This window comes from Megascapheus bottae, chromosome 15, assembly GCF_031878675.1.
Source record: "Megascapheus bottae isolate mThoBot1 chromosome 15, mThoBot2.hap1, whole genome shotgun sequence".
In the NCBI taxonomy this organism is placed as follows: Eukaryota; Metazoa; Chordata; class Mammalia; order Rodentia; family Geomyidae; genus Megascapheus; species Megascapheus bottae.
In genome coordinates, this window is record NC_143523.1 from 31,593,486 (window position 1) to 31,613,968 (window position 20,483).

A 20,483-nucleotide genomic window follows, 5' to 3' on the forward strand; every position below is an offset into this window, starting at 1 on the left:
GATAATTGTAGCTGCAGCCTGCTTTCCCCCAATCTGTCTTTGTAATCTTGTATGGCAAACAGGTCAAATTTGTCACTGCCAACTGTAATACATTCTTATCTTTGGTTTTGAAAAATAAGATAGAAAAGAATTCACAAACACTCTGGAATGAGGTTCTACTTCCTTATATTGTTTATCACGAAAGAAAAAATAGGGTTTTTCCATTCTAACATTGTATTGATTTTATTCCATTTTTAAAAATAATCAATAGGTACCTGTTTTGCTTAAGAATTCATACGCATTTATACAATATAAATTTCATTGCAAACCAAAGAAGATGACCTATTATTACAACTCTAGTTTAAACATTATGAATTGTAGAATGTAATGACAATTTTTAAAAGATACAGTTTATCCAACTCTGCAGGGAGATCTTTGGAATTAAGAAAAAGAAGATAAGTATGCTTTTAGGTTTCAGACGCATAAAATCTACTGCTCTTAGATAGCCAAGGATTAATGCTTATGTTTAACTTATATGATATTGAATGGATATAACTGGCATCCTATTTGAAACACCCTAAATCCCTATCAAAACATATATTAATCTCTGTGCTCTTTTACCACAATAAAGTTTTTCTAATAAAGAAAACAAAGCTTAAGGCATGAAGACAAGCATTCAGTCTTCAGAGTCAAATCCTGGTCCTCCCTTCCTCACACCCTTCAAGTTCTGTTTGTCTTTTTTCCTGTAGAGCAAGGAAAGGGCGTGGGTGACTGAGGAGAAATGCTAATCCTGGTGTGTAGTTTGTCCTGTTCTCTGAGAAAATTGGAAGGAGTGTCAGCATCATCTTGTGTCCTTTGCTGGGAACATGGGCATGAGGAATCTGTGCCATCCGTGTTGCCCATCTTCCCTCATGCTCTGTAGCTGGGCTTGGCCCTGGTGTCCCTGGGAATGGTGATAGAGGGAAGCTAGGTACTTCAGAGTGGATTCCTACATGCTTCACACTAAGAAACACCAGATGAATGTGCTTGAAATCTGATTCTTTATCACCTTTGCATTTTATTGATGTAGATGGACAAAGTTGTACAAAGGAGTTGACATTTACCAAAGCAGGTTGCTCCATGCCATCCCTTTCAACATTCTCACCTGTTCCCCTTCCTCCTTCTTTGCCTCTCTCTACTTACTTCTGTAGGACAGCCACTGTATTTTTGGCTGTATTCTACCCATCTCGGAAAATAATCAATGTAAATAAACATTCATCTGGAAAAAAATTAGGCCAAAATGATGACCCATTTCATACTTTTCATTGAGTTGTTTTGTAGCAAAATTATCCCTTATATTTGTGTCTTATGTTATAAACAATATATCTGCATTCTGTTTTTTTTGGAAAAAGTTATGTATTTAAATATATTTTGTGACACACCTATTAGACTAAACATTAAAATTAAATCAAAGCCAGAATTTACCATTAGGTCATACTGTAATTCCTAATAATGATTTGAATACTAAGAACCATTTTATGAGAGCTTTAAGTTTTTAATTTGATATTTTGCATTGATTATGACCTTTATGATGTATGTAAATCTACAGAAGATATAGATAGTGGATAATAAGTTATGAAAAATATAAGAAATAGGGGGCTGGGAGTTTGGCCTAGTGGTAGAGTGCTTGCCTAGCATGCACGAAGACCCGGGTTTGATTCCTCGGTACCACATACATAGAAAAAAAGCCGGAGTGGTGCTGAGGCTCAAGTGGTAGAGTGCTAACCTTGAGAAAGTCCAAGGACAGTGCTCAGGCCCTGAGTCCAAGCCCAAGACCCGCAAAAAAAGAGAAAAATATAACAAATAAAAGAAGCATCTGCTCCAGCTTGCAACAAAAGGGACCTGTACTCTACTGCATGTAGATAGAAATCAAGGTGAACTGAGATAAGTGATAGTTCATTAATCATTTTTCTATCCTCTGCCAAACCCATGATATGATAACATACTACTATGTCAGTCCACTGTGGAGAAAATTTAATTTCTTTTATGAAAGGGGTATGGTGCCAGGCTGTTCATCACTTTTTTTTATTGTCTGTGTTTACTGGGGTGGAGGACTGCTCACCACTTTTAACACCAAAATGTTCCTGAAGACAGCTTGAAATACACAGTCCAAGTCTAAGAATGCAGAAATTTTTCATGGTGGAAAGAAGTCCAACAAGGCTTACCTTTGTGAAATTTAGCTTTGGCCAGGATCTTAGAGATAACAGAATCTATGCCAGAGTTGTTAAAGAATTTAGAAAAGGAGTGTGCTGTAATGCCCAGAAACTTGGAGCCCCCCAGAAGGATGCCAGAGGCCGAAGATCAATGCAAACTGCAATGAGTCGTTTATTGACGAGCTCGAGCACTGGGCTCTGGGCACTGATAACCGAGTGCAGACCAGAGGCCCCGAGCCCAAAATTACAGCACCTTTTATACATTCTTTGGTGGGGGAAGGCCCCAGTAAGCATGGACAGCAAATCAATACACCACACGGGAAAATTCATACCAAACTTCTAGCAATGATTGGTGCCACAGGAAGCGGGAAAGGGGCCAAGGCTAAGCATTGGTGGTCTTGTGGGCTGTAGTGCTTTGAATTGATTGGACAGAGCCCCCATGGTGATTCTAGGAGGATGGCTTTTGGCCAGATATGGGTCTGGGGGGGTCTCCATGGTAACAGGCTCATGATTGGTTGACATTTGCCTTAGTTTGCTGGCCCCCACAAGTCCGACCTTGTTGGCGGAGATGGTCATTGTCTCCAGTCCCACTCCTAGGTGGGTGAGGGTCTGGAATGTGTATTCTGTTGCTACTCCCTGCTGGGGGGTCGTTAACTCATTCTCCAGATCCGGGAGTGTCTGGGGTCCAGGGCTAGTGGGTGGTTGTCGATTAACCACGAGAACAGTTACTACATTCCTCAAGGTCTTAGCAAGCAGGTATACAGAAGCAGAAAGGCAAGTTAAGAAAGTACAAATTCAATACAAATTCAGAAATGCAGATGGCTATCATAGGTTCATCAAAAAAAAAATATATATATATCTACGCTCCTCAGTTTGGAATGTTGGATGAGGTGCTATAGCACCTTCTCAGATGCCTCAATATCCCAGCATACTAAAGTACAGAGCTGCTTTCACATTCATCCATCCTGTCTGTTCATCCATCCATCCATCCATCGTTCATCTTAGTGTAATATATTTTGTTCACTTAAAAATATCTTTCAGAATATGTCTTTGAATGATAAAAAATCTTCATGAAAGTATAATAAAAATGCCATTATCACTCTGACAAATTTAACAGTAAGCTCAGTATCATCAAATATGTAGAGGACATTGAAATTTCCTTTATTGTCTCAGAAATTATATATAAAACACTTCATCTTCATTAGGTTCCAAAGAAATGCCCCCCTCCCTCCCTCCTTCCCTTCTTCCCTTCCTCCCGTCCTCCTTTCCTCTGTCCCTCCCTCATTTCCTTTCTTTTCCTTTTCCTCCCTCCCTCCCTTCCTTCCTTGCAATGGAGTTTGAATCTAGAGCCTTGAATTTGCTAAACAGTCTCCTACTTGAGTCATGCCTTTGCCTTAGATAATTTTCAGGCTAGGCATCTTGATTTTATTCATTTGGCTGGTTTTTGGTCTAGGCCTGGATTACTGACAGTGATCCTCCTACTTATATCTACTGGACAGGTAGGATTATGGGCATATACCACTCCTCCTCAATTGATTGATGAGAGGGGGTTTTGCTAAATTTTGCCCTAGGTGTCCTAGAACCTGTGATCCTCCCTATCTCTGCCAACTAAGCGAGTAGCTGGAATTACAGATGTGAGCCACTGCACTGGCCTAAAATTTTAATTTATAGATTTCTGTTCTCCATTACTCTCCTCTGTTTTTCTCCTCTATTCTTGTTCTTTTTTTTCTATTCTTGTTCTTACTCTTTTTTTTCTCCCATTCTTCTAAATATTCCTCTTACTCATACTCTTACCTTCTTTTAAAAAAAATTCTTTCTTATTTCCATTTTGCTTGTCAGACAAACTTGACAATTCATCTTGTATTTTCTTGCAGTTTGGAGTTGCTTCTGTACAGGAAATGGGGTTCAGTGTTCTAACAGTGCCGTGGAGGCACAACTAACAAAGAGATACATATTTTTAAAAGCCACATGTTGGTGAGTTTTTATGATAGCAGTGTTTAATAGCTTAATTAAATATAACAAGCCACAGGTGCCTCAATAGTTAAATTTTTGTGTGGCTATCTGACTTTTCTTATCCATGGAATCAAAAATAGTGAATGCTTCTAATCTCCCATCTTGCCCTCTCCTCCTACTTTTATAGTCTATTTATATTTTATGAATAGCGAGAAGATAGAAGCTTGAAATCCCCAAACACAAAGTAATTATAATGAGAAGCAAAGATAAGGTCACTATTTGTACATCATATATAAACATATGTATGTGAATTTAAGCATAATAATGGGTCTCATGAACTTATACAATCATTATCTGTTAATAATAATGTTTGTGTATAAGGAGATGAAAATGCTAACTACCTTGATTAGATCATTGTACAATGAACATATGTATAAAATTGCCAGTCTGTATTACACAGATATGCAAAGTTCAAATAGATGTATCACTGTGATATCACAGACTTAAAATTATCTCATTTGCTTCAAGTCATATTTTAAACTGAGGTTCTGATTAGTCAATCATTGATTCTCTAGTTCTCTAGCATAGTTTTAATAGTTTTAATAACCTTGATGATTTTTTTGACCTCAAGTATACTAAGGTAGTCCAGATTTAGTTCCTGTAATTTTTGTCGCAGATCCCAAATCAGCTGATTCTCTGAAGATGTGTGCTTCCTTTGAGCAATAAATGATATTTAGAGAGGATGATATGGATACGATATGAAGTGCTTTAAGTTTTCTAAAATTAACTCAGCTATTAATTTTTCTAAGAGTTAAAGAAAAGGTTTCACTATTAGTTTGGGTGTATGAAATTAGCACTATGAATTTTAAAGGTCTTTACTTGATAAACATAAGTAGAATAGTGAGAAAATTTCTAATTTCTGTGTACATGTATGTGAGCAATGTGTTGAGATAGATGGTAGAGAAAGTCTGTTTATCCTCCCTGACAAGATTCATGAGGCCACTCCAACAGAAATAACACATGCAATGATTACATCTTTATTTCACCTCAGGGTTGTCTTGTTCTTGCCTATGGGAACCAGATGATTTGATGGGCACTGAGTTCTTTAGGCCCAACATATTTTCTCTTCTGCCATAGATGGCATCTCCTTGGTTCTCACTTCTTTTCTGATCAGAAATCAGCTTTCACATGATACCAGGAAGAAGAGATGCCATGCCCAGTTCTTCTACTAAACCCTTGTTAAATACTATCTTATCTGACTGGACTATGGGTCAGGAGCAGGGTTCTATAAATGAGCCAAGGTCTAGCTCCTTTATAGGAAGAGGAAAGCAGAGAGGGGTTTGGAGACTAGTGGAGAAGGGGGAGAAAAGGAAATAGCATGGCAATTTGTTAGTGGGCATTTTTTTTCTTACCTCTCTTGTACTTGCTTTTATTTGGAAAAACCAACATCACCTTGCTGGGCCTAATCTTATTTAGGAGAATAATTGGAAGAAGGCTGGATGAATGAAAAAGGGAATGAATGATGGATGAATAAAGCCATAATGCCCAATGTATGTATGCGAAAAACAAAGTGGGAGACTTGATATGACTTGTATGATCTGAGGTAGGCAAGTCAGATGCTTTTAGGATTAAAATCCTGAACAGAGTATCACAGACAGTGAAAACAGATGGAAAGTTCTCGATGCAAAGTTCTGAAGATTCAGTCCTATGGTCTCTGCTCCTGGCTCTGGTCTATTTTTTTCTTGTGGTCTCCTGGCTTTGAATTTTTCTTGCTGGTATTTGTATATGAGGATCAACCCTTCACTCTCTTGACTTTCATTACATGTTTCTTGGCTGAAGAAAAATTTTGAAAGTTGTTTGTGAGATTTGACTTCTAGCTCAGGCTTACCAACTTCTGCCATTGGAGAATAAATGAGGACTCACCTCAGCTTCCAAGTTTGCTTGCAAAAAAAGATCACAGGACTTTGTGATCCACTGTGTCTCACAAAATGGTGAAAGTTTTAGAATGGATTTATTTTAGTATAAAAAGGCCAAAGGAGGCAAAAATAGAAAAAAGAAACATTTCCTACTCCCCATGTAGGCAGTGGGAGTTGAAGATTTTCTTAATTAACTTATTTACATACCCTCTTGACGGTGCACAGGCTGGACTTGTGATCTTCCTATAACCAGGATGACAGACATCTACCACGTCTAGCTTCGAGTATTATTTTTAATGGTTATATGACATAATTGACCTATTATTGTTTATATTTTTAGTGGACCTAAAACTTGACATTATCTTTGTGATTGCTTAAAATTAATGTCATTTTTCATCCCTTCATTGGCATAAATATTGCCCAGTGGTATATATAGCCCACACAAATGCCAAACATCCGTTATCACTCTTTCTAATTACTGGTTGAATTCTAGGGGTAAATCAACAAGTTGCTTCTTTATAGTTGAGGTTGGAGATTTCTCATTGAACTTATTATTCTAGAAAAATGGCATAAAGCAAATATGATCTTCAGTCCAACAGGTTTTCAAATCTACTTCCAGCAGACTGTCCTTTTATCAGACTATCATTGTATCACTACATCTTGTTCTTTATTCTTGGACCAGGGCCATAAGGTATACTAATGGGGACTTTATCTTTTCATGGGCTTGACTATGAAAATCTTTCCTCAGCAGCTTTCAAGAAGTATTGAGAAATCTAAGTCCAACAGGGAGCAAGGAGTAAAGAGAGCAAGATTGTAAAGGGTTGTTTGCTTTCCTGAGATGGAAACACACGCTTGATTAGTGGAATCCGGTAAGAATGATTGATTTTGTTTTTTGTTTTTTTCTTGAAGAGTTAGGTAGAAAAGAATTATGAATCATTCTATTGTGTTAAAATTTTTGACAAAATCCTAATGCATTATCTCATTATCATATTTTGGGAAATGTTGGCTAATTGTTACTTAAAAAAAAAAACTGTTACCTTCTTTAAAAATAGAGACTCCAGGGAGACAAAAACATGGAACATGGCCTGCTATTGTGTTAATAGAGTCTTTTCATTGAGCTTGTAGGATTATGACACATTAAGTAAGAACCATTATGAAATCTATGGCTTCTTAAGTTATACTTAGGTTCAGCACCTTTAGGTTTGTGTACATTCTGAAGACAAACTCTTTGTTTTAGTACTCAGATTGGGATCTTAATCCTTGGAAAGTAAATCAGTGCTAATTCAGATTTTGATATTCCTAAAAGTGATGGTTAAATCAGCTTAAAGTGGTTTAAAAAGCATGTTTACATCTTGTCAGTAATTCCGGCAGTAAAGATAGAATGGTGAAATTAAGGTAGATCATTTTAAGTCCAATAGGAGGAAACCATAATTTTAAATTAGTTACTTTTGTTGTCTTGTATAGAAGATTGGCAGCAATAATCTATTTGGAAGGTCAAAACTAGCCCTGCCTCTCTCTCTCTCTACACACACACACACACACACACACACACACACACACACACACACACACACACACACACAAAACCATCACTGTTTGGTAATATGAGCTTCTACTATGTGGCCATTATATTTAGGTATATAATCCTGGCTGTTGGGATGGGTTGTCCAGTTGTTAATCATTGCATGACAGAAAATAAGGCCTTAACCATAAGCAAGAACTCAGTATAATGTGCCTGAAATTTCTTATTGAACCAGCAGCTAATGACTAGTAAATCTCTTTAGAATTCTAGAGGGACATTATTAGCTGTGGCTCCTGATTCCAGGGACTGACATTAGAAGTTGAAAACAAGGCTCAAACTTAACTACTTTTGCTCTAGATTTGAGGTTGTCTTTAATGCTGGTGGGGAAGGTGAACCTGGCAGGGATTAAAAGATAAGATAGATTCCCAGGAGCAAGGACTTGTGGAAGGTATTCCAGTGTCTTTGTCTACTCCCAGTTTGACTTTATCTTTGAAGTGTTTGCTATTATATTGATACACTTTACTTTTAACCCTTGGGTTGCAAAATCAAATGCCCACAAAGACCAAGCATTAATTTAGCTCATTAAGGAACCCTGGGTAGAAATGAGCAATTTGAAGACTCCATGCCACATAAAAGACAGCTACTACTGCTCTATTATATGAACTAATTTTTAAAAAGGTGACCTTTCATAAGTACCAATTATCTTTGTAGAGAAGTAATAAAATGCTATTATTTGTTATCTAAGTCAGATTGAAACAAAACCGAGTTAAGTCTTCATTCCTCTGGCCATACGAAGTGCATATATTTGTTGCTATTTTACATTTTTAACAGTTTCTTAATCCACAAGCCACTCATTTTGAGGCCAGGTTCTAAGACTACACTCCTATATTATTGGTTAGGATTCTGGAGATCCTATCTATGATTCTAATGGGACTTTAGGTATTGGTTTACTCTTTAAAGATGGTGAAGAACAGAGTATTTGCTGTTTTGAAACCTAATGAAGCATGATAGTATTAGAATATTTATTATATCCCAGAAAAAACCTGAATATTTGTTAAATCCTAGTACTACTTGTTTTATTTTTATAGGAATCCTGGACATATGTAGTAAAATGAGCATCATATGCCTTTTTCTAGATAGGAAAACTGAGGTTAAGTATTACAGGAAGATTTTCCAGGATTGCATAATAAAGACAAGAATTTAGTCAATTTCTATCTGCTGTGTTATACTTCCCATTACTTTCTATTGGGTATTCACTTTTGTAGGCCCTTTCAGCAGTAATAAAAAACATTTTAAGACATCTGTAAAAAAATTATTGTATACTAGTTATTAAATAGGTGTCATTGTTCTAATCACTGAAAGGGAAGATTTACGAATGCCTTGCTTGAGGCCAGAGATGCCCAGCATCTTTTCCTATGTGCATTTCTGAACATCTAGATGGTAATTAAAAGTTAGAACATAATGTTTAAAGACCAAAGTAAGTGTTTTGCATCCATTACCAGGCCAAGATCACACCCACAGAGCACAGCTGTAATCCTAGCCAGCCTTCTCCCAGGTACAAGCAACACTTGTTTGTACTTGCTTTAATATCCTTAATGAAGAACCACTCCCATGTACAAACTCATAACCAGAATCATTGTCATAGATGAAAGTAGAATGTTATAGCCAAGGAATAGAGATCACTGGAGCTGTCAGTGCTCAGTCATGGGTGGTGTTTGCCAGCAGGGAGATGATTGCTGAGGATTTGGAAATCACATCTGAGCTTTGCATGGGATGTCATAATAGACTGGTCTGTGTACTGTGGATTTGATACATAGAACCATGAGCTAGGCTTGCCATCCTCCACAAAATGTATTCATAGGAAAGATAGAAGGTAGCTTAGCCTCAGGTAGCCTGAAGCATGCATATTTTAATTTGTGATTATGTCCTTTTCTTCTCCCGTATCTTGTCTATCTCGTTACTTTGCCTCAGGGAAAAAAAATGGCTAAGCGCACCTTTTCCTCTTTGGAGATATTCCTGATTTTCCTCCTTGTGATGATGACTGCCATAACAGTGGCCCTTCTCAGCCTCTTATTTATCACCAGTGGGACCATTGAAAACCAGAAAGGTAAGCGTCCTGGCTTTCCTTGGATAGGATTCCTAAGCTTGAAGGAAACCTCATGATGACCAAGGAATACCAAAATGAGCAAGTGCTGGCTGGTAGTTCAATGCACATGTAAATGACCTGAGATGGCTCTGGCCCCCTTGCATTAATTACCGTGCCTGCCTAACAAAACCCAGGAACCTAGGCTCTAATCTTGCTCTTTGCTTTATTTTGTCATCATTGTCTCTGGGAGATGAAAGAAGAAAGCAAGACCCACAGAAAGTCACCTAGTCTGTGAAAAGCTGTAAGGAAGGACATCTCAAATTCAAGTCCTTACAAGGACTGGATAGGTTCCAGACTAGAGCGGAACAGATCAAATTCTGAATGCTCGTTGTCATGATGTTGTATGGTCTCCAGATATCCCAGGGTTACAACAAACAAATAAACAGCAACAAAAATCAGAAATTGGAGAGTATAATTTGATTTGTTTTTGAGTGTAATGCTGGAAAGGGGTTTATGGCTTGCAAACCATGGAAGCTACAAAAACTGTGGGCAATGAATGGGTCTTTGCTGGGGGTCCTGTTTCACTGTTAGGATATGTTGCCTAAATAGAGAAGGAGAAAGGATGCTGTGACCAAAGTAAAGGGAGAGGTGGCTTCAGGAAAAATTGGAAAGGAGATGGAATCTTTCATTACACGTTTCCCCTTTTCAGCCTCTTTTTTTTTTTTTTTGCAGTCTCTTCTCTGCTATGCTCTGGTGTTTAGAATTATCTGTGGATGCAGAGCAACAAATTCCCCTGCTTAAGCAGTGGAGGAACCTTGAATGCTAGAAATGAAAAGATCCTTGGAATTACTTAGCTTTAGCTCTTAAAATTAGAGAACTAGAAAGCAGAGACTCAGAGAAGTTATTATAATAACGAGTTTCATAAAAGTACCTACTTAGTGTGTGTGTATGTGTATGCGTGTGTGTGTGTGTGTGTATAGCAGCATTGCAAATATTCTGTGTGATATTGTTTCATCTAATTCTCATAAAGTACCTATAAAGTAAGTCCTACTCACAGTAATTTTTAGTATGGGGAACCTGAGACCCCAAGATAGCCAAGACCTTTTGTCCTTAAGTGTGTGCTAGTGTGGCTTTAGCTGTTGTCCTCTTCCTTCATTGCTACTATTTGACTATTATCTGGAGTTAGAAACAAAGAAATAAACACATCCCCATATATAAATGTATATATGTATAATGTCTAAATATGTGAAGAGAATCAAATTACTAAGCAAGTCAATGTTTCAAATGTTAATATATATTAACACAGTTATTTGAGAAATACCAAGGAAGCCATTAGGTAGATAAAAAAATGGAGTAAACTAGCTTCAACAACTGGTAGAGTTAGATTTCAAACCCATGTAGTTTGTGTCTGGCACCTACCTTTTTCTGGCTTTGTTGAGATTCATGTTTGTTTGAATAGTACAAATAAACAAGTATATATACCCACATTAATCTAGATCATATATGTGTAAATACACATATACAATATGAAGATAACTCAAAGCATGGTGGCTATGTTAGCAAGTATAAAGAGATTTAATTTGTATTAGTAAAAGCTTATGGAAGGCAGAGAAAGGCCACGGAAGGGCTGGGATAAATGGGAGGCATCCTTGAGATGAAGTCTTGAGTTGAATCTAGGAGTGGTGGGGATAGATCAGTTCTGAAAGCAGTAGTAGAGAAGTCTGAGCAGAGAGGATGAAAGAAAGAACCCCCAGAGGTTGGGTTTTTCAGGGTGAGTGGCAGGAGTCAGCCACATATTTTGCTTATCTGGAACAGAAATGCAAAGAAAGTAAGTGAAGTCAATAGGGAAGACTAGGAAATTTTGGCAAGGAAAAGCAGACAGGCATCCCCAGGGCCCTTGACTGTTAGTCTGAATTAACTCTGGTCAAGAATAAAATTCGACTTAGTTTTGTGGTTTCAAACAGTTCTCACTGTGCCTATTTTACATGTGAGAATATATTACAAATTTTCCACTGGAACCAAGGTGAGGCTAGACAAAGAAATACACAGAAACATTTCTTTTCCAATACCTTATTTTGTTTTAGACCCAGGAGTTCAGGGATTGTTAACCACCCAGGATCCCATGGACACTCAAACCTCTCCTGTGATTAGCACTCCGGAGCCTCCGTCATTTCAGAACTTCAGTGGCTACCATATAGGTGTTGGGCGAGCAGACTGCACAGGACAAGTATCAGACATTATTTTGGTAAGAAAATGCTGGACTCCTTAAGGAGATTATTTTAAAAAGTTGCATTGCATCTGGGTACAATCGCTCACGCCTGAAATCCTAGCTACTCAGGAGGCTAAGATCTGAGGATCACGGTTCAAAGCAAGCCTGGGCACAGTGAGACTCTTATCTCCAAGTAACCACTAGAAAACTGGAAATGGTGCTGAGGTTCAAAGGGGCAGGGCAGTAGCCTTGGGATGAAGAGCTCAGGGACAATACCCAGGCCCAGACTCCAAGCCCCACAACTGACAAAAAAAAAAAGATTGGGCTAAAATCATGGGCCAGCGTGGTCTATTGACTAACTGCTGGCTTGCAAGTTCTTGGCTATGATGGTAGAAAAGCCCATTTATGGAAAAAATTTCTTAGATAACCAGAACATGAACCTGTCTACTAATTGTTAATCACATCTACTAAACAATAATTATATTCTAAGTATTAATTCTACCTATTTGAATGTACAACCTGTATTAATGCTCTCATGAAGGAGAGAACAAGCAGTCTAGGGGGGCATTCTGATGTAGATTTTTGTTGACCAATGTTTTAAGTCATATTAACAAGAAAAAATGAAACTATACAAAGAATCTCTAATCATTAGTATGTTCCCACTTGCAATGTGAGCTAATTTATGAGGGGAAATACTTTCTTCTTTTTAATATCTTAGAAGAATTGCTTCATATCAATGAAAAAAAAACTTTCCAAAGGTCTCTGTTGGAGAAATGGGATTTTTGAGCCTTATCAGCTTCTTCATTACCCAAATCCCTTTTGATGTCTCACCAGTCCTTCACCTTTACGTTTTTCTGCAAATTGATTGAAGCTTCTACTGTGATTCTGAATTAATTAACTAGGTTTTTTTTTTTTTTGCCAGTCCGGTAGCTTGAAATCATGGCCTGGACACTATCCTTGAGCTTTCTCAAGTCGAGTGCTCCACCATTTGAGCCACAGAACCACTTTTGGCTTTTTTCTATGTATGTGGCACTGAGGAATCTCCCACTAGGCCAGACTCCTGGCTCCTAATTTATATTTTTGAAAACACCATATCTCATCTTGGCACAGAGCCATGTGGATTTATCTTTATCTTTATGAGGAAATCTACTCTTCTATGTTTAGGCCTGATTTTTGGTATTTGGGTGAGTCATATAGCTCTAAATTTCTCTTTATTTTTAGATGGGCTATAGCAAAAGTGGCCAGTATGCCCGGGGACTCCTCACAAGACTGTATAGTCGGGCTTTCATCATCGCAGAACCTGATGGATCAAACAGAATCGTGTTTGTTAGCGTGGAATTAGGCATGATATCACAACGACTCAGGCTGGAGGTAAGCAGTTGAGGGGAGAAAGAAATTCTGCGACTTAATGTAAGTCTGTGGATGAATGTGATGGGAACTGGTTTTTTGAATGTCTTTCTTGACACTCTAGTAGACCTTTGTACATGAACAGTCATTATTGCAATCCAAGTAATCTTGATCAAAATTTGCTTTTAGTTGTGCAAATTACTCATCATCATTTTGAATGCTAGTAGTTTTATGGAAGATTATTACGTGACCTATATATCTATGGTCTCTCATTTAATCATGCAGATTAGATGTTTGAGTACAATTAATTACTAATCTTTCCTTCAGCTTCTCTGACAATTGAGATTAAATACCGTAAATCAGATGAAGATGCAAAAGATGAATCTAATGAAACAAGGTTGACTAGGAGTTTGTCACTGTAGAAATTGGGTAACAAGAGTGGTTTATTATATTACTCTGGTTATTCTTGTATGAATACTAAACTTTCTGTAACAGTAATTTAGGAAGAATATTCTGTCACTCTCTTTAATTTTTATACTCTATTCTACAACATGATTTGTATAATTTCCCTTAAATTACATCTCATTATTTACCTGTGAGGATATTTGGCCTTAAGAGAAAGATATTTAGAAAATGAAGAGAAAGGAAAAGACAAGGAGGAGGAAAGAGGAAGTGAGAAAGACAAGAATTAAGGGAAAGAGAAGAGTCAGAATAAAGTAATAGACATGCTTTGCCATGTCTCTCTCTAAGTCAGTTTTGAAGTCTTGATTCAGTTCTATTTTCTGCAGAAGTTTGGCTCACAATGAGCAAATGTACTCTGTTAATGTTTGTTCACATATTTCTACATGTGAGAAACTGTTTCAGCACTGGCTAAAACAATGACAGTCAATGTAGGTCATTCAGAATTTTGTTTTCTCAGCTTCACCCAAGGATGTTTTTTGATGCTTCTGTTTGGAATAGCTGGTAGGGTGGGTGGGAGATGAGATGACTCAACTCTTCATATTGTAGAGGATCAAATAACTCATTCAAGGTTATACAGCAGGAGCCTTTAGAGCAGAGATCCAGCATTAAGCTTCTTGGTGGCAGAAACCGTCTTCCTTACCACTGAACTTGACTACTTTCCTGGGGGATCAAAGATTGTTCTTATTGGGAAAGGTGGGGCCACGAACAAACACAGAAAATCAAAAGGTAGAATTTGGGGTAGAGTAAGGAGAGGAGAGGAGCTTCATGTGTTGATTTGTGAATACTATCCAGTCAAAAGTAGTGCCATATAAGTATTTTTTCCTGTGTTTACCTTTACAAATATTCTGAAACCCAGAGGGGAGAACGGTAAATAATCCACTTAGTCACACAAGTCAGCTCAAGGAATGGCTTGGAAAAATGCAGCTAGGTAAGTGCCATTAGGCTTATTTGCAATGCCTAAGTTTAGGCAGCTTTAAGACTGATGACATTTCCAGAGTGAAATGAGGATTAGGGAGGATCTCTGAGCACTGAAGCAGGGAGGAAAACAGAGTGATTTTTCTACCTCTGTGTTCCCAAGGGTGCCAGCAATAGGAAATGGAATGGAAACTGACGACAAGCCACACACAGTAATGTAGCTTTGCTCTGTTTTAAATGTTCTGTTTAATGTACTTTGTTCTGTTTTAAAATGTTCTTCCTTTCACCAGAAGGGAAATTCCATTGTATGTAATGGCTATTTACAGACATGGTTATTAGTTATTGAATGATTTTTTTTCTTCCCTCCACTCCCCGCCCCCTGCCATGGTCTATATATGGAGTCCTCTGTCAGACGCTTTGGTTTAAGATAAGATTTTTATGTGCTGTTTGTAGACATTTGAATTCTAAGATTCAAGATTCATAATTGCTATCTGGTCTTGAAACTTGAACTCAGGGCTGGGGATGTTCATTGTCCCTGAGCTTAAGGCTAGTGCTCTACTACTTGAGTCACAGCACCACTTCTGGCATTTTCTGAGTAGTTTATTGGAGATAAGATTCTCAGGGACTTTCCTGTCAGAAATGGCTTTGAATCGTGATCCTGAGATCTCAGCTCAGCCTCCTGAGGAGCTAGGATTACAGATGTGAGCCACAAGAACCAGACTCATAATTGCTATCTTTTAAAGAACTTGATTCTTGAGCAAACATGAAAAATACATGTATTCAACAATCCTCATGTTATAGTTCTTTAGGAATAAAATGAATGTGGGTAAGAGAGCATTTTAATGGACTTGCAGTTCTTTACATTCTACAACCTTCCTGTATGGTTGTAGAATCGCATGGCATTAGCACTTAGGTAATTTTCCCTCTCTTTACATGAGTGTGGTGGTTACGGGTGAGAGAGTACATGGGAGTGATGAGCAATTGGGGCTGGAGTAAGGGTCAGACAGAAGAGAATCCATGGGCTGCTCAGTCAGAGGGATGCTAGTGATGCTCTCCCACGTTTCTGTCCTGTATTCGCTTGGATCACAGCATTGCTTGCCTGGACAAGGTATTCTAAAGACTAGTTTCTAGAGCCTGAAAGAGTTAAGGAGGTAAGATAATTCCTGAAATCTTCTTTCTGCCTTCATGACTTTGCAACTGGATTGAGCATGTGTAGCTATTTAGCTAATATAGAAAATACTTTGTTTTTCTAATGCGTGTTAAATAGCTCATATTTAAGCTATGGACCAGGGATGTGGTAGAACTGGATTGTACCAGCTCAGGAGAACTAATTAGGAAATATCCATGACAGCTGTTGAGTTGGTTGTTGAGTTGGTAGCATGGACTTGACCATGGCAAGAGTATTCATACTATAGAAACTGGCAAACAATGCAGATAAGGGCTTTTAAAAATGTTTTTTTCCTAAATTAATAGAGATTTTATCTGACTTTCTCTGCTACATTCAAGGGCAATCATTCCCAATGTTTGCTTTGGGTTTGGTACTTTTCTTAAGTTATTTTCATGATCTTTGACAAAAAGCTATAATCATACTAAGCTTTAGAGTGTAGGCAGATGTGTCATAATCACAAATGCATTACTAATTGTCCATTTTCTTGGGACATGTATTTTGATGTTCATTACCTAATTTACTAGTAATCTCTGTGTTGCTTGTTGATTGCTGAACAACCAATTGTTCAAATATCTAAGGACTCAGCAATAACCATTAGGCTATTGTGCTGAGAGTTTCTGTGGGGTGGGAGATTCTGATGTGCAATGGAAGAGGGATTTCATGTCACCATTTTGGAGCTATGTGGCAGCATACAGATGTTGGCTGGGGCAGCAGTAGTTTGGGTACTCGACTAAGGCCAGTGAATCAACGTGCACAGTTGTGCACTCATGTCTGGCAAGCTAGTTCTGACTGGGTAATTTCTCTCCACGTGGGCCTTTGTTAAGATTGGAAGCCACTGGAAGGACCTCCCTCCTCCTTCCAGGTCCTTACACATAGAGTCTGGCTTCCCTTGGGTGTAATAGTCAGGAACAACTAAATTCTTCCTCTTGGAGAGTAAGGCAATCGAGTAGCTAAGAGATCTCTGAGGAGTCAATGTATTATGACTGACATACTGTCCACAAGGCCACTGCACAACAAATTTTATGCCTCTGCTAAAAAGTGTCCCTGTCAGGAAGATCTTTGCTGCTAATAGTCATCACCACCATCTTCCTTATCCAGGAGTGTGTTCTCTTTATAGAAATTCTTACTGTATGACACTGTAATGCCTATTTATTTGTTTACTATCCTTCATTAGAATGAGAGCACCTTCCAGGCATAAATTTAATATGTTCCTCATGCTTAGAATAAGTACTTGTATGTTATTAATATTGTGTTTTGAATAATGAATGAGTAAAGATAGTAGAGAGACTTAGATCTGGAATTTGGCTTGCCATTTATTAGGTCAATGGGAAAATTATATAACTTCTATATATGTTTGAGTATTCTCATGTAAAAAAGAGGCTAATAATATGTAGGCCTTGAAATTGTTATATCTAAAAAGGACACACTATGTATAAAATGCCTAACTTTTTTCATGTAAATATTGTTATTATTACCATGTACTTGTTACTATGATAATATCATGAAACATAAAATGACTGCTAGCAAGAAATTTTAATGAGGATGGAGCAGTGAATAAGTTTCTCAGAGGCCTTCTCTTATTTCCTTTTCTCAACCTTCTATTTTTTTATTTTCCTTGAAGGTCCTGAACAGACTGAAGAATAAATATGGGTCCCTCTACAGAAGAGATAACGTTGTGCTAAGTGCCACTCACACACACTCGGGTCCAGCTGGCTTTTTCCAGTACACTCTATTTCTCATAGCCAGTGAAGGATTTAGCAATCGAACCTTTGAGTACATGGTTACTGGTATTGTGAAGGTATGAAAAGAGCTCTGGGGCAGGAGATGCGGAGACTGGGGTCTTGTTTACCATTATTTACATGCATTTCAGGAGTGGTTTGGTGTGATTCAGTGCTGGCACCTATCTTACTTTCTTCATCCTCATTTTATTAGACCCAAAGCTGGCCACTAGCTCTCAAATCTAATAGCTGGGAGATGAGATTTGGTAAGGATATTCTGTTTCTTCAAAGATGTCAGCTAGATGGGCAGATGGAGTGATCATCACTTCAAAGAAATCCATTTTAAGAGCTCAGTTTTTGAAGGGCTCATTAAGGAGAATAGGGGGTACAGTGGAAGACAACATCTTGTATTGGGTTTTCTTATACCATGTCAACATTTTCCCCTCTATCCAGAGCATTACAGTGAACCTGGACCTTCCAGTGCTAGTTACAGACACATTATTCTCTAGGCTAAATATCAATTTGAATGATTTTTTAAAACTTATGCACAGAATGAAAGAATAAGGAAGGCTTCACACATTCTGATGTTATTTGAAGGTCTCCAGGTTTTCTGGGTTCTTTAAATCTAAAGAAAGATTAGTTACCAGTATCTTAATCATCTATTATTTCTTAATACTTATTTACTTCCTTTTCTTATGATTTTAAGTAGTTGCACAAAGGAATTGCCATTTAACAAAATAGCTTATTAATACAATATATCTTGAACATTGTCACCCCTTTCAGCATTCTTACCCATCCCTGTCCTACCCACTCTTCCTCACTCTTTTTTGGGGGGGGCAGTTCTGTGGTCTAAACTCAGAAGTTGGGTATTGTCCCTGAGCTTCTTTTGCTCAAGACACTATTCCACTTGAGGCACAGCCCCTCTTCTGGCGTGTGTGTGTGTGTGTGTGTGTGTGTGTGTGTGTGTGTGTGTGTGTGTGGTACTGAAGAATCGAACCCAGGGCTTCATGCTTAGAAGGCAAGCACTCAATCAAAAAGCCACATTTCCAGCCCTCACTCAAAGCTAAGAGCTTTGTAGGCTAGACATTAAATTTTGGCTGCGTTTCCCCCTCGTCTCCTCTTTATTCCCTCACTCGTTTCCCTTCAACCTGATCCCATCCCTTTTGATTACCTGCTTCCTGGTATTTTCTTTTGCTGAACTTTGATTTTGGACTTTCTAAAGAGTTAGACTAGTCAGTTAATCCTTTAGATTTAGCATTTATGTAGAACTTAAAAGACCAGATAGAGGGGGCCAGGAGTTTGGCCTAGTGGTAGAGCGATTGTCTAGCATGCACGAAGACCCGGGTTTGATTCCTCAGTACCTCACATACATAGCAAAAAGCTGGTAGTGGTGCTGAGGCTCAAGTGGTAGAGTGCTAGCCTTGAGAAGGTCCAAGGACAGTGCTCAAGCCCTGAGCCCAAGCCCAGGACTGGCAAAAGAAAAAAAAAAAGACCAGACAGAGAGAGGGGAAACAAAGGTAGATTTGCCAAAGTCACCTCCCAAATGAATGACCCTGACACCACCTTATTATTTTCTTGCACAAGTGTCATGAGTGAGCTACATTAGAAAGATAGATGATATAGCTATATCTTTTCACAATATCAGGACTTGTTGAGCAACAGTCCATTTCCAAGCAACATCAGTTTTGTTGGCTATAAACTGCCAACTAGTACTGATTTCATTTGGTAGTCATATCACTGGTAATAAAAAAGTTGTTTTATTCCATTCTTAATTACTAATATTAGTTCTTACATATGCATGTATTTATATAACATACATAGATTAGGTACAAAAAGTTAATAAATTTGTGGAGTTCAGAAGAACTGTAGGAGACCCAAGATGGAATTATAAAAAGCAGGTCCACGTGGCAGGGCAGTTTCTAATGTCAGTTGGAAGTGAGCTATGGCCAAGCCACAGGCAGAAGGAATTGCACTTGAGCCAGAGCCTGCAGAGACGGTCATTGGCTCTTCATTGTGGTAATTTGACACAGGCTGAGCATCATGCGTCTCCACACAGCACTTCTTCCATTTCTTCTAGGAAGATTGTTTCTGTTTACCTCCAGGTTGACACCAACCATGTGTTATGTAGTGCTTCTCCTAGAGTGGGGATGTGATAGATAGAAGAAATCTTTGCATTTTTCTTGCCTTCCATTTTTCCTTTTCTTTTTTAATTGTATTTTATTGTTGGGATAATGTATAGAAGGGATAGAGGGAATCTTTAACAGACCTTTCTCCTTACATTGCCTAAGTTATCGGACATACCAGAATGTGTAAGCTTACACTATTTTTATAATTTAACTTTCAGAGCATTGAGATAGCACACATAAATATGAAACCTGGAAAAATTTTTATAAATAAAGGAAATGTGGAAGGTGTGCAGATCAACCGAAGCCCTACTTCTTACCTTCAGAACCCAGAGTCTGAAAGAATGAGGTGAGAAGAATTTGTCAAAATAGTATCACTGCATTTCCCTTAGAGAACACCAACAAAATCTCAGTACAGACTTGTTAGTGGAGGACTGGTTGGATCCTAGAGAAATTTTAAGTTTAAAATGTTTGTTAGATATGTTGACAACAGGGAAACAAAAGGTAAGTGTAGAAACCATGGTTTAGTACACATGTTTAAACTTTGGTGCTAAGTATAGATGGGTTGTTCAGCCATTGACACAACTGTAGTCTGAGCTTAATTTTAAAATGGTATCTAGCTCTATGATCTTAGGTAGTTACTACTTGGCTTCTTCATCTCTAAAATGGAGATAAAAATGTGTACAACGTATCTTTTAATAGATATCTTTTTCATCTAAAAATGTATTATAAGAATGGTGTATAGAGGAGTTACAGTAGTATTGGTATTTGGTAGTATCTTTTTCATTATGTGCTATAGAGAAGCCATCTTAGTCTGGAAAAGAAGGAGAGGAGGAATGATAAAAGAATAAAGCATCTGGAAGAAAGTCAAGAAACAAAAGGAAACAACTAAA

At 38.0% G+C, this 20,483-nt stretch overlaps 1 protein-coding gene across 1 annotated transcript in view; it reads left to right on the forward strand.

Moving 5' to 3' along the window:
- Positions 1 to 9,538: 9,538 nt before the first annotated feature.
- LOC150054133 (putative neutral ceramidase C) overlaps positions 9,539 to 20,483 on the forward strand; it is a 57,346-nt gene continuing 46,401 nt past the window's right edge. The window contains exons 1-5 of the mRNA XM_090346350.1: positions 9,539 to 9,669; positions 11,733 to 11,893; positions 13,079 to 13,228; positions 17,371 to 17,547; positions 19,812 to 19,939. Of these exons, the coding sequence (XP_090202476.1) occupies positions 9,543 to 9,669; positions 11,733 to 11,893; positions 13,079 to 13,228; positions 17,371 to 17,547; positions 19,812 to 19,939 (743 nt within the window). The 5' untranslated portion in view covers positions 9,539 to 9,542. The remainder of the gene's footprint in view (positions 9,670 to 11,732; positions 11,894 to 13,078; positions 13,229 to 17,370; positions 17,548 to 19,811; positions 19,940 to 20,483) is intronic.